Consider the following 19361-nt stretch of genomic DNA (forward strand, 5'->3'; position numbering starts at 1 on the left):
CATGGTTAGGAAAGCCTGTCCTATGCCAAGATTATAAAAGTATTAAGCCATACATTCTTCTGGGCCTTTTGTGGACCTGGGTATTACATTTTACATTTAATCTATCTGGAGGCTATCTTGGCTATAGTAAGGTAAACCTTTAACTTTATTTCATTCCCAAATGGTTAGCCTTTTGTCATAATACCATTTATTGAATTATCTATCCTTGCCTAATGTTTTGAAATACATGCAAAGTGGAGGAATAGTTCTTTGGCAATTTTTCAAATCTACACTACTGACACCATCCCCCTATTCCCCCCTCCACCTCCTGTTGAGTGGGGGCCTTAAGTTGCTGGTTGTGTTTGAAGACTGAGCCCCATTTAGGATCTCGGTGAAGACTGCTAAGCATCTGTCTAGTGAGCATTAGGTCTCATCAACTCCAGTCCTAACTGCTTTCTCCCCCATGTGTTAGGGGTGGGCATTCAATATGCCCACCCCTAACACCCCTTAAGAGAATTTATGCAGATTTATGTGAGAAAAGTAACTACAAGTCCCCCCTCCCTTTTTTTAAGATTTTATTTATTTATTTGACAGAGAGAGATCACAAGTAGGCAGAGAGGCAGGCAGAGAGAGAGAGGGGAGAGACGGCTCCCTGCTGAGCAGGGAGCCCAATGAGGGACTCAATCCCAGGACCCTGAGATCATGACCTGAGCCGAAGGCAGAGGCTTTAACCCACTGAGCCACCCAGGCACCCCTACAAGTCCCCTTTTACAGCTACCTTTTCCCACTGAAGCTTTGTCATCTGCTTTCATGATAAGATCTGAAACTTGTCCTAAGGTCCACAACTGATCCTGACCTCAACAGAACCGATATACCCAGAGTGACTTCTAGGTGCCTGGTGCTGTTTATCAGCAGAAGAAATGACTCCTGGAGTTTGGCAGGTGATAAACACAGCCCTATTGACACAGCCTCAGGAGAGAAGAAAGCAGCAAACACTGGGACATACAGCAAACACTGGGACTGGCCTTTGCTGTGTGCTTACTAAGCTTTGAAAAAGTAAAAGTATCTGGCTGTTCAGCAAGGAAAGAAAAACGGAACAGTGATTGTGCCCCATCCCCTGGTGACCTACCCCTTTCTCTCCCTGACTCTGGAATGAATGACAGAAGGATGCACCACAGGGAGATCTGCATTGGTGCTGAGGGGCTTTTGTGGGTGGGGATGGGGGGCATCAGAGCAGTTTCCACTGCACACTCATGGACCTCTCTGTGGAGAAGCCACTGGCACAGATTTTAAGAAAGGTGGTGTGTTTGTTTCTCAGCTAGACTTTCAGCCCCCTCCCAAGAGAAGGGAGTGTGCCGTGTTCACATTTATGTCCCCATCACTCAGCACAGTACCTGGCACTTAAAATGGGCTCAGCACATAGATTCAATTGAACTTGAGTAATGATATTTTATTAGTAATAGTAATGACTAACATTTAAGAACCAACTTATTACTTACACTTTGTATACTCTGTGAAATTAATTTTTCTGTTTTGTTTTGCTTAACTGGTGGCTATGGGGTAGAGGACAAGGACATAGCAACAGAAAGTTTGCTTTATGAAGCCCTCCATTCAAGAGGCCAAACCAGTCTGCTAGTGGAAGCTCCGGAGCAGGGAGCCTGAAGAGAAAAGTACAATGAGCAAGAGAGTTCCAGGAAAAAGGAGAGCAAAGGTGATTCTAAAGAGGAGTCCCAGGCAACAGCAACCTCAGTCATCAGGAATTTTAAAGCCATTCTTGCCTATCCAAATTCCCTCTTGGGAAGAGGGCAAGATCCTATAAAAGTGTGTTTGAGGGAGGCTTGTGGCACTTTCAGAGAACCTTTATCTCACAGATAGTCAGTGGTGGAGCCACCCACTTGCAAATTGAAGACAAGTATCTTGCTAAAAAGATCTGAAAGGAATAGCTCTACACCAGACGAAAGTATCCTCCTCTCAGACCCTTGAAAGTCTCCAGCTATGTCAAATTACTAATACCCACAGGCTCTACTTGACAGATTTGCTCCTAGCTTCAGAGCCTGAACTACAGACCAGTCTTTGCTCAAGCAGCAGCTCAACACATAACCCCAATGCACCCAAGGCTTTTCTCCCGCAAGATTTTGTTTCCTTCCAAGAAATCCTCAAGAACCCTGGATTGCGGATTTCCTGGCCCACCGGTCGGCTTTACTACGCGGTTATTCCAGGCCTAATCTGAGCGGCTGCATGGCTCCCTCACTCCCCGGACTACGACGGTGGACAGAACGCCTCCGCCTACAGCACACAGGGGATCCGACCAAGAGCCCCGCCCGGCAGGGACCCTCAGAGTCCGAGCAGCAGGGCGCGCCACGGAACTACGTTTCCCACAGTGCTCCAAGAAGCCAGGCCAGCCAAGGCCCAGGACCCGGCGGGCGGGCTCTCGCGCAGCCTCTTGGGAGTTGTAGTTCGGTCCGCTCGCGCCGGCGCTGCTGTGGGCTCGGCGCCGGCCTTTGTCTGTCTGCGGGCGCGCGCCGCTGCGGTGAGTGAGGCCGCCGGCCGGGTCAGTGGGCCCGGCTAGGCGGGGCCGCGTGGGCAGGCCGCCGCCCCCGGGCCCTCTTCGGCCCCCGCTGCCCTAGAGCAGGCCTGGCCGGCCTGATCCCCGAGGGAGGCCACCCGCGAGGGGAGAGGCGTGTGGCCCGCAGAGAAGGGTCCAGCCGGACTGGAGAGCGGGATGCTGAGGTCCAGCACGCAGGGCGGGCCCGGGGGCGCCTGCGGCGGGAGGGGAGAGTGTACCCGGGGGAGCAGGGGCCCCTCCGACCACCGCTCCGCACCCTGGAGACGCGGGAGGGGGAGGCCACAGGCAGGTGTGCCTGGGGCCTGCAGAGAGGATTTCACAAAACGTTGGGGCTGGGGGCTGCTCTGTCTAGGGAGGGGGAATGGGAGAGAGGACAGCCTTGTTAAGGTGGAGAATGGGAGGAAGAACAAAATGGATTCAGATGTGTAGAGAAAATAATCACCCCCACCCTCATCTCCTAAACCTGAGACTATGGCCCAAGAGGTTCCAAAGACAGCAAAGCTTACCCCCTTTGAGGGCACTCCACTTTAGGCATTCAGTCTGTAGGTGCCATCAGAGATTCTTCACATTTGGTTTTTATTCCCCTGAGAGCTACCTGATATGACAGTATTGTTAACCTATTTAGTTAGAGAGGAAGTAGAGCCAGGGCTGTTTGGTTACTTGCCCAAGGCTGTATAGGGGTAGGGGAGATTCAAGGCAAGAAACCAAGTTATCTCCTGGCCTTATTCTGAGTTTTTCCAAAGGATAAATCGCCTTTGATAGGAAAAGCAATTTTCTATTAATAAAGCCACTTCAAATTTTTCAGGAAATTACTTCCTCAGATTTGTGACCTAAGGAGAAAAATAAAACAATCCCCATTTATTAACCAAGGCAGTTCCTGAGATGCAGCTGAGTTGTTACTTGTTGGAAGATCTCGTAGCATGCGGAGAAGCAGAGTTGTAAATTCTACCCACTTGTTCTGACCAAACTATTTGCTGGATTCCCCAGAGACAGAGTCTGACCTTAGGCAGGGTTTAGGTTTCGTGCACTTTCCAGGGACTCCTGATGGATGTGCAGTTGTTAAGCAGTAGCACCTTGAACAAATGAACTTGCTGTAGCATCCTGGCAGTATCATAGAGGATATCATAGATAAGGATATCATAGAGGATTCCTTTGTAGCCTCTACTCCAGATTGGAGGTGACAGCTCCAAATACAAGTTTAAAATGCCTCTCCAGTCAGAACAAATGTGGCAGAACGTACAGTTGTCAAGACCAGATGTTCAGGTTAACAAAACCACTGTAGCATCACACCGCTATTTCATTAAAACAGGAGGCCTGCATTTTGATGAAACATATTGGAGGGGAATAAAGATTATGCACTGAACCACTGCATAAAGTGTACGAATTTAGTAATTAGGATCCTAAAGTAAGAAGAAAATACTCAAAAATGGGGAGAGAGAGGGGAGAAAGAGTGTGGAACAAGAGGATTCCTACGATCTCGAAGAGTGGTAAAGTCCTATCAAGCATTGTTACATTCTGTTCCAGTTTATAAAAATTCTCAACAGCTCTTAATTGTCTAGTTTAAGGGCATAGACTCTCAAAAGTCTTGAATTTGATCCTTTGCCCACCCTGGACTCCTTACTGACTGTATGACTTTGGACAGGTTACTTATCCTAGTTGGAGGGCCTTGGGCTTGGTTTTGGGAGTCTGAGGAAGGTCTTTCTTTTCCTAGAATTGGCAGGTACTTACACTTAGAATTGGTATTCTCATTTCCTGAAGAATAGGAGAGGGGTGGTTCTGGATCTGGACCCTCCTAAATATTGTTAAAAGGTAGACATGAGATCTCTTGTCCTTATAACCTGGGGGAAACTGGAGGGGAGACCTGGAGCCATTTTCATCATAGAATGAATCATGAAGGCTGAAATGTTGGTTTTTTTAAAATTCTGAATTCCTCTGGAGGCTTGAAGTATAAAAGAGCAGGTGGTTAGGTGGGGGAAGGAAGTGAGAGATCCTAATCACATGCCATAGCTAAAGTGCAAACAGGAGTGACCATTATCTTGGGATTGGCAGGAAGAGATATATGTGTTCTGTGCTTCCCACCTCACGTTTCCAACTTGACTCATTTATATGTGGTCATGGTACCTTTAGACCAACTTTGGGTTACATTATAGGTGGCTAAGATTACATCAGGCAATCCAGATTTCTTCCATTTACTCACACCCCAAATTTATCCTTCTCACTTATCAATTCTCTTGCCTTTTCCTGTTTTTCTTTTTATGTTTTTTGTTTGTTTGTTTTTTCCTCCTCAGGTGTTCAAGAATAGCCCATGGAAGGATCATATGAAGAGGTGGTAATTAAAGTCATACAGCAGGCGTGGACATGTTTGGATTTCCAACAGCTACCCTGCTGGATTGTCATGGAAGATATGCGCAGAATGTAGCATTTTTCAGTGAGTGAGTCGGTTGATCACTGAGATGCCCTTAAATCACAATATTTAGTATCCCTGTACTCAAGCACTGATCAGTAGGCTGAGGAAGCAGAGGAGACATTCCTTTGGAGGAGTTCACCATTCCTGGGGGTTACAGGGAAAGTTTGCAAGCTAGAATTAGAAATAGCATTAGAAACAGAGCAAGAGAATGATCTTGATATGGAGTAGTTTTGAGGTAGTCTCTGAGAAAATGAACGAGTAGCTTAACATCAGGGCACAATCGCTGAATAAGAGTAAGGCAAGAGAAAATTTTCCTAGGATGACTCCAAGAAAGCTGTTAATAGTGATTAATGGACCCATAATTAAAGTGCAGTAGCAGGCTCAGATGCAGGGCACTATGGAAAACACTGTCAGCATGCATAGGAAGTGTCTGAGAATAACTTCCAAACCAAAATTGATTTCAGTTCCACCATAGCTTAGTAGACTGAAATAGCATGAATATTAAAGGGGAAAGTTCCTTGGATCAGATTCTATAATTGTCCTAGCTTGATCTGTGGTATCAGACAAATTGTTTAACTTCCTTGAGCTCCAGGCTCTTCATCTGTAAAAAGGGACAGTAAACTCTACCTTGCAGGGTTACTGGGACTAGAGATAGTAGATGTAATGTTCCAAAGATTCTGGTACATATTTTCTGATGTCCTGGAGCTTACTCCACTGTCAGGAAAATAGATTGGTACAGAGATGATTTCTCACGTATTGGTCTCTCAGAACTCTCTACCTACTTTTATATTATACTTTTTCTTAATGGAGTGCCTCCAGAATCTTAAAGTTTTAAGTCCTGCACAATCTGGATCCATACCCATCTTGGAGTCAGAGAAAACTTGGTTATGGGACTCTATTTGATCTTATATAGTTTTCTTCATTTTTCTGAGCCTATATTCTTGTCTATAAAAAGGAGATAATCACGTCTACCTTACAGGTTCTTTGGGAGGCTAAATTAAACTAAATTTAGAGACAGTATACTTCTGTGGAGCATGCCTGTGTTTGAATCCCAACTCTACACTTAGCTAACTGCAAGATCTGTGACAACCTCCCTGTGCTCTCATTTCCTTATCTGTAGGATAAGGTTTCATAGGGTTTTCATGATTAAATTATCTATGCAAAGTTCACAGTGTAATGTCTGGCACATAATAAGCATTCAAAGCATTGTTTCTTTTTTCCCTATTCTTCTCACTCAGCATATTGGTGCATCTTACATGACTTCCCTCTCATTTTACCAGATGTGATGACAGAAGCCCACCACAAATATGATCACTCTGAGGCCACAGGATCCTCAAGCTGGGATTTCCAGAATTCTTTCAGAAGAGAGAAGCTGGAACAAAAATCCCCAGATTCTAAGACACTACAGGAAGATTCACCTGGAGTGAGACAGAGGGTCTATGAGTGTCAGGAATGTGGAAAATCCTTCAGGCAAAAAGGCAGTCTAACCTTGCATGAGAGAATCCACACTGGTCAAAAGCCCTTTGAGTGTACCCATTGTGGAAAAAGCTTTAGGGCCAAAGGCAATCTTGTTACACATCAGCGAATACACACAGGAGAGAAGCCCTATCAGTGCAAGGAGTGTGGGAAAAGCTTTAGTCAACGAGGTAGTCTGGCTGTTCATGAAAGACTTCATACTGGACAGAAACCCTATGAGTGTGCTATTTGTCAGAGAAGCTTCAGGAATCAAAGTAACCTTGCTGTTCATAGAAGAGTGCACAGTGGAGAAAAGCCCTATAGATGTGATCAGTGTGGAAAAGCCTTCAGTCAGAAAGGAAGCTTAATTGTTCACATCAGAGTCCACACAGGCCTGAAACCCTATGCCTGCACCCAGTGCAGGAAGAGTTTCCACACCAGGGGCAATTGTATCCTGCATGGCAAAATCCACACAGGAGAGACACCCTATCTGTGTGGCCAGTGTGGGAAAAGCTTCACTCAGAGAGGGAGTCTGGCTGTGCACCAGCGAAGCTGCTCACAAAGACTCACCCTTTGACCACCCTCTTCAAAGGAAGTTCTCTTTATGAATTAAAAGTTTAAAAAAAAAAAAAAAAACTCAGATCAAGCAACCTATCCAATGCTATGGAATGAATGGAGACTCTTTCAGAAAGACCATCATTGGGTAGGGCAAACTGACTTTTCTCCTTTCCCCCAAATAAGTATGAAAAATAAATGTCTTGTTTATTATCATTATCACATATGTTTCATAATTTGTCAGTTTATTTTGACCTAAGTTCCCCCAAGTACCTCCATTAATCTAGTACATACATGGGAGATTGTTCTATGTATAACAGATTCAGATTTTCAATCTGTAGTTGACATCGTTAGTTTTTGTTTAAATCAACCCTTTATGAGTCCCACGGTCTTTTCTTTACATATTCAAATCAATCTTGTATCAGGATTCAAGAAGGGAAGAATTCATCCCAAAGAGCTTGGTAGCAAATCTTTATCATCTAGAGAGGTAAATTATATCAAAGGTCTTTGGGCACAGAAATACTTTACAAATACTGTGGGTTTGAATAGTAATATAATATCGCTCCCAAAGATACCCTGATACCATTTGAAGATGTATACAAGAATGTTGATATCATCCCAATTGGTAATAGTCATAAACTGGACAAAACCCAAAATATCCAACAATAGGTAAGGTAATATATGCTGGTATGTTCATATAATGAAATGTGACTCAGCAATAAAAAATAACATACAACTAATATATGCAATAATATAGAAGAATCTCAAAACTTTATGTTGAGTGGAAACACACACTAGAAAACTCATCTAATAGAATAGAACTAATGGAATTCAGATAGTTGCTAACTATGGGTGGAGGGAACTGAGTAAGGACTGACTTAAAAAGGGCACAAGGCAACCTTATAAAGTGAAAACATGCTCTATCCTTATTTCAGGTGGTAGATGCATGGGTCTGTGCAATTGTCAAAATTCATTGAACTTAACAGGAGTCTATGCATTTTCTTATCTGTAAGGTATACTTTAGAAACAATGAGGCAGTTTAAAAATACTGCACACAAGTTCTTTAGCACTTATCTCATGAAGAGATGGGGGTCTGTCACCTCCACTTGAGTTTGGGTAGGCTTGTGACTGCCTCAAACACAAAAAACAGAACTGATACTATATAATTTCAAAGAATAGGTCTGAAGAGCCCTTCAAAAGTGTGAAAAGTTTCTGCCTGATTCTCTTGAGATGCTTACTCTGGAGAAAATCAGCTGCCATGTAAAAAGTCTATCTTGAGGCCACTATAATGGACAAGCTGCATGTAAGTGCTCTAGTTGACAGCTTCCGCTGAGCTCCAACAGACAGCATCAACTACCAGCCATGTGAGTGCGTTACTGTAGATGTCCAGGCAAGTGCAACCTTGAGATGACTGAAGCCCCATATGACATCTGACAAAAACTATATGAGAGAGCCCCAAGTAAGAACAGACTTCTCAAATTCCTAACACAAAAAGTCATTAGAGAAATAAAAAGCTATGGTTTTCTACCACTAAATATTTATGTTATTTACTATACAGCAATAATAGAACATAACATTTTCTAAAAAGATAAGATACTATGAAAAGAAAAGGAAAAATCTGGGAGAATGACTTGAGATTTACTTACTGACTAAACCAAAACACGATTTAAAGATTTAAAAGTAAACATTTCTTTTGACAAAACAGAAGGCAAGGTATAGATTAGTTAACCCAGATACAAGTTACGTGAAGAAGTAAATGCTGGTCTCCAGCAGTCCTGCTCTGTAAGAAATTTATTAGATAATTCAGTAACAATGAGGCAGTTTAAAAACGCTCCCCACAAGTTCTGTTAACACTAATCTCATGAAGAGATGGAGATTGGTTTCACCTCCACTTGAATCTGGGTAGGCTTGTAACTGCTTCAGACACAAAAAACAGCACTGATGGGACATGACTTCCAAGAATAGGTCTGAAGAGCTCTTTAAAGTGTGAAAAGTTTCTGCATGATTAGACAGATACATACATACATACATAATCTATATATAGGTATCTTAGAATCCTTGTTCTGCAGAAAAGAAATGAGTATTTATAATAAAGAGTAAATAGGTCAGAAAATATAAAAGATCTTTAAAAATATTCTTCCTGAGACTTCTGGGTGGCTCAGCGGTTAAGCATCTGCCTTCAGCTCAGGTCATGATCCCAGCACCCTGGGACAGAGACCCGCATCAGGCTCCCTGCTCAGCGGGGAGGCTGCTTGTTCCTCTTGAGCTTCCCTGTGCTTGTGTTCCCTCTCTCGCTCTATCACAAATAAAATCTTAAAAATAAATATTCTTCCTATTTTTTATACAGATATTATTAACTTTCTAAAGATTGTTGGCTGCTTCCATTAAAGTAACAACACAAGAGTGTTCTAGTTTAAGAGGACAATGTAGGAAGATCCTGGGTTCACCTCCTCACACAGACAACCTACTCTACAGCTACCTATGGAACAATTTCCTCTTAAAAAACAAAAAACCTAAAAACTTGCTGAGTCACTCCTACAGATAACACAAATAAAAAACTCGTATTGAAGCTGGTAGGAGAAGCTGAGACAACTGCCATAAATCCTACCCTGGTGCAGCCAACCCACAATCAGGAGGGAACCCACAATCTGGATCTTCTTTCTGAGGAGTAGAGTTTGAGTCCCACATTAGGTACTTCAACTTTTAAGACTTGAGACATGAGTCCCCAAAACAACTAGCTTTGAAAACCATGAGACCCACAAGAGTGAACTGAAAAACAGCTCTTAAAGAGCTCTCACGCTTGGACTCACCCCAGGGACCAGCTCAGAAACAGCCAATTGAGAGGTACTCAGACTTCATATGAAAGAAACTTATTTTCTTAAAGTGGTGGCCTACCAAAGGTTCAGTGAGGTCCCCCTGATGGAGGACTTCACCCCTTGATTAAAGCAACTTCTGCTTCAGTGAAAAAAAAAAAAAAAAAAAAAAAAAAAAAAAAGTGGTGGCCTGAGGCACAGACATCTTTTTTTTTTAAGATTTTATTTATTTATTTGACAGAGATCACAAGTAGGTAGAGAGGCAGGCAGAGAGGGGGGGGGAAGCAGGCTCCCCACTGAGCAGAGAGCCAGATGATGTGGGGCTCTATCCCAGGACCTTGAGATCAGGACCTGAGCTGAAGGCAGAGGCTTAACCTACTGAGCCACCCAGGTGCTCCGAGGCACAGGCATCTTAATTTAACACACATTTAGGGGCCTTGCATCTCCAGGGATGGAAGATGGCTGGCTCCCTCTGCCTCACTTCAGCTCACAGGTAATTCCCAGAAAACAGCTTATACCCTCCTCTGGCACAACAATTCTTGCAGCTGTGGCCAGGGGAACAACTCTAGTCACCTGGCTCTGGTAGCCAGCCAGTGGGGCTTATGTTCAGGGGCCCACAGAACTGTAACCAATGGAGAATTAGTTATTAACTAGCTACCACCCTCAAAGCACAACAAGAGACAACAGAACAAGGCACTCAGTCTTTCCATGAAAGAGGTTTATTAGCTTATCTTCATAGCTGTGGCCTGAAGGGCAGGATGCTAATTAAACATATAAGGGCACACTATAATTCTCTCCAGAGATCTCAGAGGGCAGTCATTATCTTCATTCTCCCTCTGCTGTGCTCCACAGTACCAATATTTCCCAGAGACATGCTTGCACATGTCTCTGGTATGCTGGTTTTTATGGGTGAAACCCAGAGGGCATCCCCTTTCTCTGGTGGCCACCACTGAGCCACCCAGGCTCAGGATACAGTTCCTGTATCCCACACGACTGTAACAAACAAAGAGACAATTCTTGGCTGGCTACCAACCCTAAGACATTGTGCACAGAGAAGACTGAAACACACCCCCAGTCTTTCTGGGAAAGAGACCTATTTGCTTGTCCTGAAATATCAGCCTGAGGGGCAGGCTTCTGGTTTGGCACACAACTAGGTGCCTACTGAGATACACTAACAGATGGCCCAGTGGATGCCATGTTCACACTTTCTCTCTGCCTCACTCCAAGTCATTGGTGTCTCCCAGAAGGAAACTTGTATACTCACCTGCCATCCAGGGGACACTTGTAGAGCATCTAGCTATGATGGCCAGTGAGACCTGCACTTGTGGCCCCACAGGACAATATATATTTGCATAAGTTAGAAGCTACTGCTTGAGCTGAACCTAAGTGCTGATTGATACCCTACTCTTTGGGACACCGATAGGTCTTAATGCACCCTCAGCTACTAAGAGTCTCTAAAATAAAATAGGCTGCTTGGACAATCATGAATTTGAGAGAACCAAGAGTTGGAGCAGGGTTGAATGATAAGGTTCATCTATTTTACAAATCCACTTCATCAGGACTGGGAAAGGTGGCTATTTTATCCAGTGCATAGGAACCAACAGAGAGAGATGAAAATGAAGAAACAGAGGAATATGTTCCAAATGAAAGAACAAGATAAAACCTCAGGGAAAAAAAGTTCTTAATGAGTGGGAGAAAATAAGTGATCTACCTGAAAAAGAGTTCAAAATAATGGTCATAAAGATGCTCACTGAACTTGGGAGAAGAATGCATGAACACAGTGAGAACTTCCAAAAAAGGTACAGAAAATATAAGAAGGAACCAAACAGAAGCCACCAGGGTGAAGAATACAAGAAGTGAATTGAAAAATATTGTAGAGGTGTTAAATAGCAGACTAGACAAAGCAGAAGAAAGACTCAGTAAGCTTGAAAACAAGGCAGTAGAACTCACCCAATCAAAGTAGCAAGAAGAAAAAAGAATGCAAACCAGTGAAAGAACTTATGGGACATTAGGTGGACCAATGTTCACATTATAGGGATTCCAAAACGAGAACAAAAAGAGGCAGACAATTTACTGGAAGAAATAATGTCTAGAAATTTCCCTAATCTAGGGAAGGAAACCAATATCCAGAACCAGGAATCCCAGAGTTCCAAATAAAATGAACCCAAAAAGACTCACACCAAGACACATTATAATTAAAGGGTCAAAAGTAAAGGACAAGGAGAGAATCATAAAAACATGACAAAAACAACTTATTACATGCAAGGAAACGTCCCATAAAAACTTTGTATACCAGAAGGAGATAGCTTGGTATATTCAAAGTGCTGAAAGAAAAACAACTGCCAACCAAGACTATCCTACCCAGCAAAAGAAAAAAAAAGTCCTTCATAACTGAAAGCAGGATAAAGAGTTTTTTAAACAAAAAAAGTTTTCCAGACAAGCAAAAGCTAAAAGGAGTTCATTACCACTAGACCAGACTTACAAGAATGTTAAAGGGACTTCTTTAAGCTGATAAAGAAATGGACACTAATTAGTAACAGAAAAACTTGAAAGTATAAATCTCATCAATAAGGTAAAAAAAAAATACATAGAAAGTTTAGAAAAATCAAATGTAAATGTGATAGACTAATTAATTATAAAGCACGTATGAAGGTTAATAGACAAAAGTAGTAAGAATAACTAACTATAACAATTAGTAAAGGGATACACAAAATAAAAAGGTATAAAATGTGACATCAAAAACAAAATTTGGGGGGAGTGAGTAAAATTCAGAGCTTTAGAATACATTCAAATTTAGGTTAACAACTTAAAAATAGACTCTTGTAAGTTGTTACATGTAAGCTTCAGAAAAAGGAATCTAAACCTACCACCAAAGAAAATAATCAAATCATAAAGAAAGCAGGAGAAGAAGATAGGAACAGAGGAACTACAAAACAGCCAGAAAACAATTAACAAAATGGCATTAAGTTCATCCCTAGCAAATTACTTTAAGTGAATATGACTTAAATTATCTAATCAAAAGATACAGAGTGACTGAGTGGATAAAAAACAAGACCCAGGACAGCTGGGTGGCTCAGTCAGTTGAGCATCTGACTCCTGGTTTCAGCTCAGGTCATGATCTCATGGGTTGTGGGATCAAGCCTGAATCAGGCTCCATGCTCAGTTGGGAGCCTGCTTGAAATTCTCTCCCTCTGCCCTTCCCCTTGGCTCATACACACATGTATGTGCTCTCTTTCAAATAAATAAATCTTTACAACTACAATAAGACCATCTCTATACTGCCTACAAGATACTCACTTCAGATGTAAGGACACACATAGGCTGAAAATGAAAAGACAGAAAAATATATTCCATGCAAATGAGAACCAAAAGAAAGCTGGGGTAGCTATACATATAACAGACAAAATAGAACTTAAAACAAAGACTACAATCAGAAACAAAGAAGGCCATTATATAGTGATAAAGGGGTCAATCCAACAAGAGGTAAAACATTTGTAAATATTTATGCACCCAATATAGGAATGCCTAAATATATAAAGCAATGTTAACAGAAATAAAGGGAGAAACAGACAATAATGCAATAATACCAAAGGACTTTAATACACCACTGAGATCATACGGACATAAAATCAGTAAGGAAACATGGCTTTAAACAACAAGTTAAACCAGATGGAATTAACAGATATATAACATATATAAGACTGTAACAGATATATATAGAACAGTCCATCCTAAACCAATAGAATACATTCTTTTCACACATGGAATATTCTCTAGAATTGATCAGATATTGGGCTACAAAACAAACCTTAATAAATTTCAGAAGGCTGAAATTTATTTCAGTCTGATATCAGACATTACAACTGATACCACAGAAATGCATATCAGGCATCTTTTCTAACCACAGTGGTATGAAAGTAGAAATCAATTACAAAAAGAAAATTGAAAAACTCACAAATATGTGGTAATGAAACATGGTACTGAACAACCAATTGGTCAAAGAAGAAATCAAAAGGGAAATTAAAAAATACTTAAAGCGGAGGTGCCTGGGTGGCTCAGTGGGTTAAGCCGCTGCCTTCAGCTCAGGTCCTGATCCCAGGGTCCTGGGATCGAGCCCCGCATCGGGCTCTCTGCTCAGCAGGGAGCCTGCTTCCCCTCTCTCTCTCTGCCTGCCTCTCTGCCTGCTTGTGATTTCTCTCTCTGTCAAATAAATTAAAAAAAAAAAAAATACTTAAAGCAAATATAAATGAAAATACGGCATACCAAAATCTATGGGATGCAGCTAAGGCAGTTCTATGAGGGAAACTCATAACATTTAATGTCTACATCAAGGAAAAAACAGATCTCAAACACTCTAACATTATACCTAAAGGAACCAGAAGAACAACAAAGCAAAGCCCAAAGTTAGGGGAACCTGGATGGCTCAGTCAGTTAAGCATCTGCCTTCAGCTCAGATCATGATCCCAGGGTCCTGGGACTGAGCCCCATGTCAGGTTCCCTGCTCAGTGGGGAGTCTGCTTCTCCCTACCCCTGCTCTTGCATTCTTTTTCTCTCTCTCTCCCTCTCAAATAAATAAACAAAATCTTAAAAAATAAACCAAAGTTAGTAGAAGAAAGAACATAACAAATATCATAAATAACAGAGAGACTAAATAAATAACACAGAAATAAATAGCATGGAGACTAAAAAGAAAAGTCTCTAAAGAAAAGAGACTAAAAAGAAAAGACTAAAAACTAAATAGAAAAGATCAATGAGGGGTGCCTGGGTGGCTCAGTTGTTAAGCATCTGCCTTTGGCATGGGTCATGATCCTGGGGTCCTGGGATCAAGCCCCATATTGGGCTCCCTGCTTGGTGGGAAGCCCGCTTGCCTGTTCTGCCTATAGCTCTCCATGCTCTCACTCTGACAAATAAATAAATAAAATCTTAAAAAAAAAAAAAAAGATAACCCAAACTGACAAACCTTTATCAAGGCTCACCCAGAAAAAAAGATAAGGGGATTCAAAATCAGAAATGAAAGAGAAGACATTACAACTGATGCCACAGAAATGCAAAGGATCACAGAGCCTACTATGAACAATTATAGGCCAACAAATTAGACACCTTAGAAGAACGGATCAGTTTCTAGAAACAGATCTCAGGGTTGTGAGATCCAGCCCTGCATTGGACTCCACTTTAGGCATGGAGCCTGCTGAAGATTCCCTCCTTACCACCCCCCCATATGCATGCTCTCTCTCTGAAAAAGGAAAAGAAAACCCAAAGACATCACCAAAAACCAATTGTTAGGTCCATAATCAAAGGAGTGAGACTGATACAAAGCGAAGGTCAAGCAAAACTTTATTTCGTGCCAAGCACTGAGAATCAAACCAACCATTCTGGGCCGCCTCTTACAGAGAGGGCGAACCCTCCCTGCCTTACAGACTAACTTTTATAGAGCAAAGGCCATGTGGTTGACCTTGGCCACACACAGGTGGCAAATGAGATTATAACACACAGAAAAAGCTGCATAGTCATGCTAGATCACACACGGGTGGCCAATTGAATTACAATTCACCCCATAGTAGCTATTTGAACTAGCCTATCACCTTGGTCAGAATTGGCACCCAAAAGGCAGAGGCCCACACTCCTTGGTAGCTAGGGAGACAGTATGTGCACCCCACTGAGTGGATGGCTCCACCTGGCCGGACTCATCCCTGCATTCGGGCTGTTATCTCCACCTGACCTGACCCGCCCTCGTATTTGGGCTCTGTTATCAGGGACTGGTCGACCATATTTTACTGGTTTCCTGGACTTACTTTTAAGTAAGTTCCCCTGGGGGGCTGGTGGCAGGGTCAGTTTAAGTTTTACTGCATAAACAACAAAATGGCTGTTCAATCAAGGTGGAGCCACTCTGGCTAAATAGGCCCTTACACAGTTAAAACTAGTAAATGTATTCAGTCAAGCATAGAAAATAAATATATATACAAAATCTGTTGCATTTCTGTACACCAATAACAATCAGAAAGAGAAACTGAGGAAACAATCTGACTTACAATCGCACCAAAAAGAATAAAATATCTAGAAATAAATCTAACAAAAGAGGTGGAGAAAACCTGTACACTAAAAACTATAAGACATTGATGAAAGAAATTGAGTAAGACAAATAAATGAAAAGATATTCTGGGCTCAGGGATGGAAAAATTAATATTGTTAAAATGTCCTCACTAAGGGCGCCTGAGTGGCTCAGTCAGTTAAGTGCCTTCAGCTCAAGTCATGATTCCAGGGTCCTGGGATCAAGTCCTGCATCAAGCCTACTTCTCCCTCTGCCTCTGCCTCTCTCTCTCTCTCTCATGAATAAATAAATAAAATCTTTAAAAAAAAAAAAACTGCCCACACTACTCAAAGCAATCTACATATTCAATGAAATCCCTATCTAAACTCCAATGGCATTTTTCACAGAAACAGACAATCCTGGGGCACCTGGGTGGCTCCATAGTTTAAGTGTCTGCCTTCAGCTCAGGTAGTAATCCCAGGGTCCTGGGATCAAGCCCCGCATCAAGCTCCCGGCTCAGCAGAGTCTGCTGCTCCCTCTCCCTTCTGCTTGTGCTGTCTCTCACTATATATATATCTCTCTCTCTCTCAAATAAATGAAATCTTAAAAAAAGAAAAGAAAAGAAATAGACAATCTTAAAAATTGTATGGAACCACAAAAGACCCCAAATAGTCAAGACAATCTTGATAAGAACAACACTGGAGACAACATGCTCCCTGATTTCAAACTATATTACAAAACCATCGTAATCAAATCTCTATGTATTGACATAAAAGAGACACAGAGATCAATGGAACAGAAAAGAGATCCCAGAAACAAACACACAATAAATTAATCTGTGACAAGGGGGCTTACATGAGTGATGGGAGTCAAAAAGTACAAACTTCCACTTACAAAAATGTCACCTTGCCAAAGCACTCCCTTCACAGAGCACCCTGGGAACCCCCAATTTGTGACCCACCTCAGCTCCAGCCACCCTGCCAGGGTACCCCCTCTAAGTAGCACCCCCAGAAACCCCTGGCCCATACCCTGCCTTGGCTCCAGCCACCCCACCAGGGTGCCCCCTATGCTGAGCACCCCAAGACACCCCAGGTTACACTCACTTCAGCGTCAGCTGTCCTGCAGAGTGCCCTTTGTACAGAAGGCCCTATCTGAGGTCCTAGCCAATAGCATCAACCACCAAACCTGTAAACAGGCTTTCAAACCAGAACTGACCAATAGAAATATAATGTGAGCCCCAAATATGGGTCTCATATGTAACTAAATTTTCTAGCAGACACGTTAAAATCATTCTAAATAATTTTAATATATTTAACTTAACCTATTTATCCAAAATACAATTCTGACATGTAATAACATTGAAAAATTGAGATACTTTAGTTTTTTCATACTATGTCTTCAAAATCCAATGTATACTTTACACTTATAGCACATCTCAATTCAGACCAGCCTGTTTTTAACTGCTCATCAGCCACTTGTGGCTACTGTACTGCGACAGCCTCAAATGATTTAACCATGAAACTGCTAAGTCAATTCCAGCCTTGAGTTTTCCCAGCTGAGACCCACACATCATACAGTTAGAAAATTGCTCCTGCTCTGCTTTCTGAATTATTGATACACAATCTGTGAGCATTAACAAAATGGTAATGAAGTTTGCGTGGCTTATGCCACTAAAAACAGATACCAGTCTATGAAAGTTCTATAATGTATTTAAATATTTTCCTACCCTAGGTATTTTTCCCACCTCTTCCCAGGGTTTTATTACAGACACTGCTATGATGAGCAATACAATCTCTGTAAGCTAGGCGAATTGAGAGTGGCTTTTCCAGGTCAATGGGAGCACAAATTTAGATTCACATTCACATTGTCAAACTGCTCTCCAAAGCTTAACCAGTTTTCACTAATAACACACATACTAGGGTGCCTGGGTGGCTCAGTGGGTTAAAGCCTTTGTCTTCAGCTCTGGTCATGTATCCCAGAGTCCTGGGATCAAGCCCTGCATCAGGCTCTCTGCTTAGCGGGAAGCCTGCTCTCTCCTCTCTCTCTGCCTGCCTCTCAGCCTACTTGTGATCTACTTGTGATAAATAAATAAAAAAACACACACACAAATATACCCAACTTTGCTTTTAATTAATACCAGCCCTTTTCTAGTTTGAGCTGAATGTTTAGTTCCTCTCCTTTCTGTTCTAAAAAACTCATCAATAATCTTGCTTTATTTTATATTTTAAACTACAAGTCATATATTTGAATGAAAGATTGAAATAGTGCACAAACTATATTAAATAGGTCCTATATTATTACACAATTCGGCTTTTTTCCCACTTATGTCTTAGACATCTTTCCCTGTTAATTAAAAAATTAAATCATTGGGGCGCCTGGGTGGCTCAATGGGTTAAGCCTTTGCCTTCAGCTCAGGTCATGATCTCAGGGTTCTGGGATCAAGCCCCGCATCCAGCTCTCTGCTCAGAAGGGAGCCTGCTTCCCCCCAACCCTTTCTCTCTGCCTGCCTCTCTGCCTACTTTGATCTCTGTCAAATAAATAAATAAAATCTTTAAAAAAAAATAACTCATTAAGCGCACCAAGATGGCTTAGTCAGTTAAGCATCTGACTTCAGCTCAGGTCATGATTTCAGGATCCTGGGACCAAGCCCTTTTCAGCAAGGAGTTGGCTTCTCCCTCTCCCTCTGCCCCGCCCCCTGCTCACACTCACTCTCTCTCTCTAATAAATAAATAAAATCTTCCAAAAAATTTAACTCATTGGGGCACCTGGGTGGCTCAGTGAGTTAAAACTTCTGCCTTCAGCTCAGGTCATGATCCCGGAGTCCTGGGATGGAGCCCCACATAGGGCTCTCTGCTCGGCAGGGAACATGCTTTCTCCTCTCTCTCTCTGCCTACTTGTGGTCTCTGTCTGTCAAATAAATAGATAAATCTTTTCAAAAAATTAACTCATTAAATGTTAACCGATTAATTGAATGATTTGTAATGGTTATATATTAAATGACTGCATGCTGGTCCAATGAGTGCATGTATCTTAATTTAATCATTGCCCTGGTAATAGATACTATGGTGACCCCAACTTTTCTTTACCATAGTCCTGTAAAGATGTTCTTTACTCTTTATTGGATTTTAAGAAGTAGAAATGTTAAGTCGAAGAGTAGCTTTCTAAAAGTTGGTCAATACAGTCAAATTACACTTCCCATAATCAAACTTAATTCACAATTCCTTCAACAATATGTAGGTGTGCCTATTTTCTTGTACCTTCAAAAGCACAAAATATATTTCTTATAAATTTTTGCCAAAGAGAACAAAAAAAAATGTTGATTATTTTAATTCACATTTCTCTAAAGCTGGTTATCTCTTTTTGACTATTTGTACTTGTTTTTTCTGACAACTGTATATTCATATTCCAAACCATTTCTCCAATGGGATTTTTATATTACTCTTTTCTTTCCCTAAGATTTATTTATTTATTTTAGAAAGAGTGAATGCATGGGGGAAGGGAAGAGAGAAAGTTGGGGAGAGAATCTAAAGCAAACTCCCCACTGGGGACAGAACCTGA

General features: G+C 41.8%; 1 protein-coding gene across 4 annotated transcripts; it reads left to right on the forward strand.

Moving 5' to 3' along the window:
- The first annotated feature begins 2407 nt into the window (after positions 1-2407).
- Positions 2408-7184, forward strand: ZNF32 (zinc finger protein 32). 4 transcript variants are annotated; one of them, XM_032313149.1, is made up of 3 exons: positions 2408-2509; positions 4834-4973; positions 6191-7184. In XM_032313149.1, exons 2-3 carry the CDS (start codon positions 4904-4906, stop codon positions 6982-6984), a joined length of 864 nt encoding a protein of 287 aa, XP_032169040.1. In that variant the 5' UTR covers positions 2408-2509; positions 4834-4903; the 3' UTR covers positions 6985-7184. The 4 variants fall into 4 exon arrangements, with proteins under 4 accessions (XP_032169040.1, XP_032169042.1, XP_032169041.1 ...); XM_032313151.1 differs by having other exon boundaries at positions 6233-7184; XM_032313150.1 differs by lacking the exon at positions 2408-2509 and adding an exon at positions 2519-2709.
- Positions 7185-19361: the final 12177 nt, after the last annotated feature.

This window comes from Mustela erminea, chromosome 14 (genome assembly GCF_009829155.1).
Source record: "Mustela erminea isolate mMusErm1 chromosome 14, mMusErm1.Pri, whole genome shotgun sequence".
NCBI lineage: Eukaryota > Metazoa > Chordata > Mammalia > Carnivora > Mustelidae > Mustela > Mustela erminea.

What these genes read in the sequence shown, in the direction of transcription:
- ZNF32 (XM_032313149.1), top strand. Translation starts at nt 4,904, where the DNA reads ATGTTTGGATTTCCAACAGCTACCCTGCTGGATTGTCATGGAAGATAT. An exon ending in GCAGAATGTAGCATTTTTCA is followed by an intron (nt 4,974 to 6,190) that starts GTGAGTGAGTCG and finishes CTTCTCACTCAG; the next exon opens with CATATTGGTGCATCTTACAT.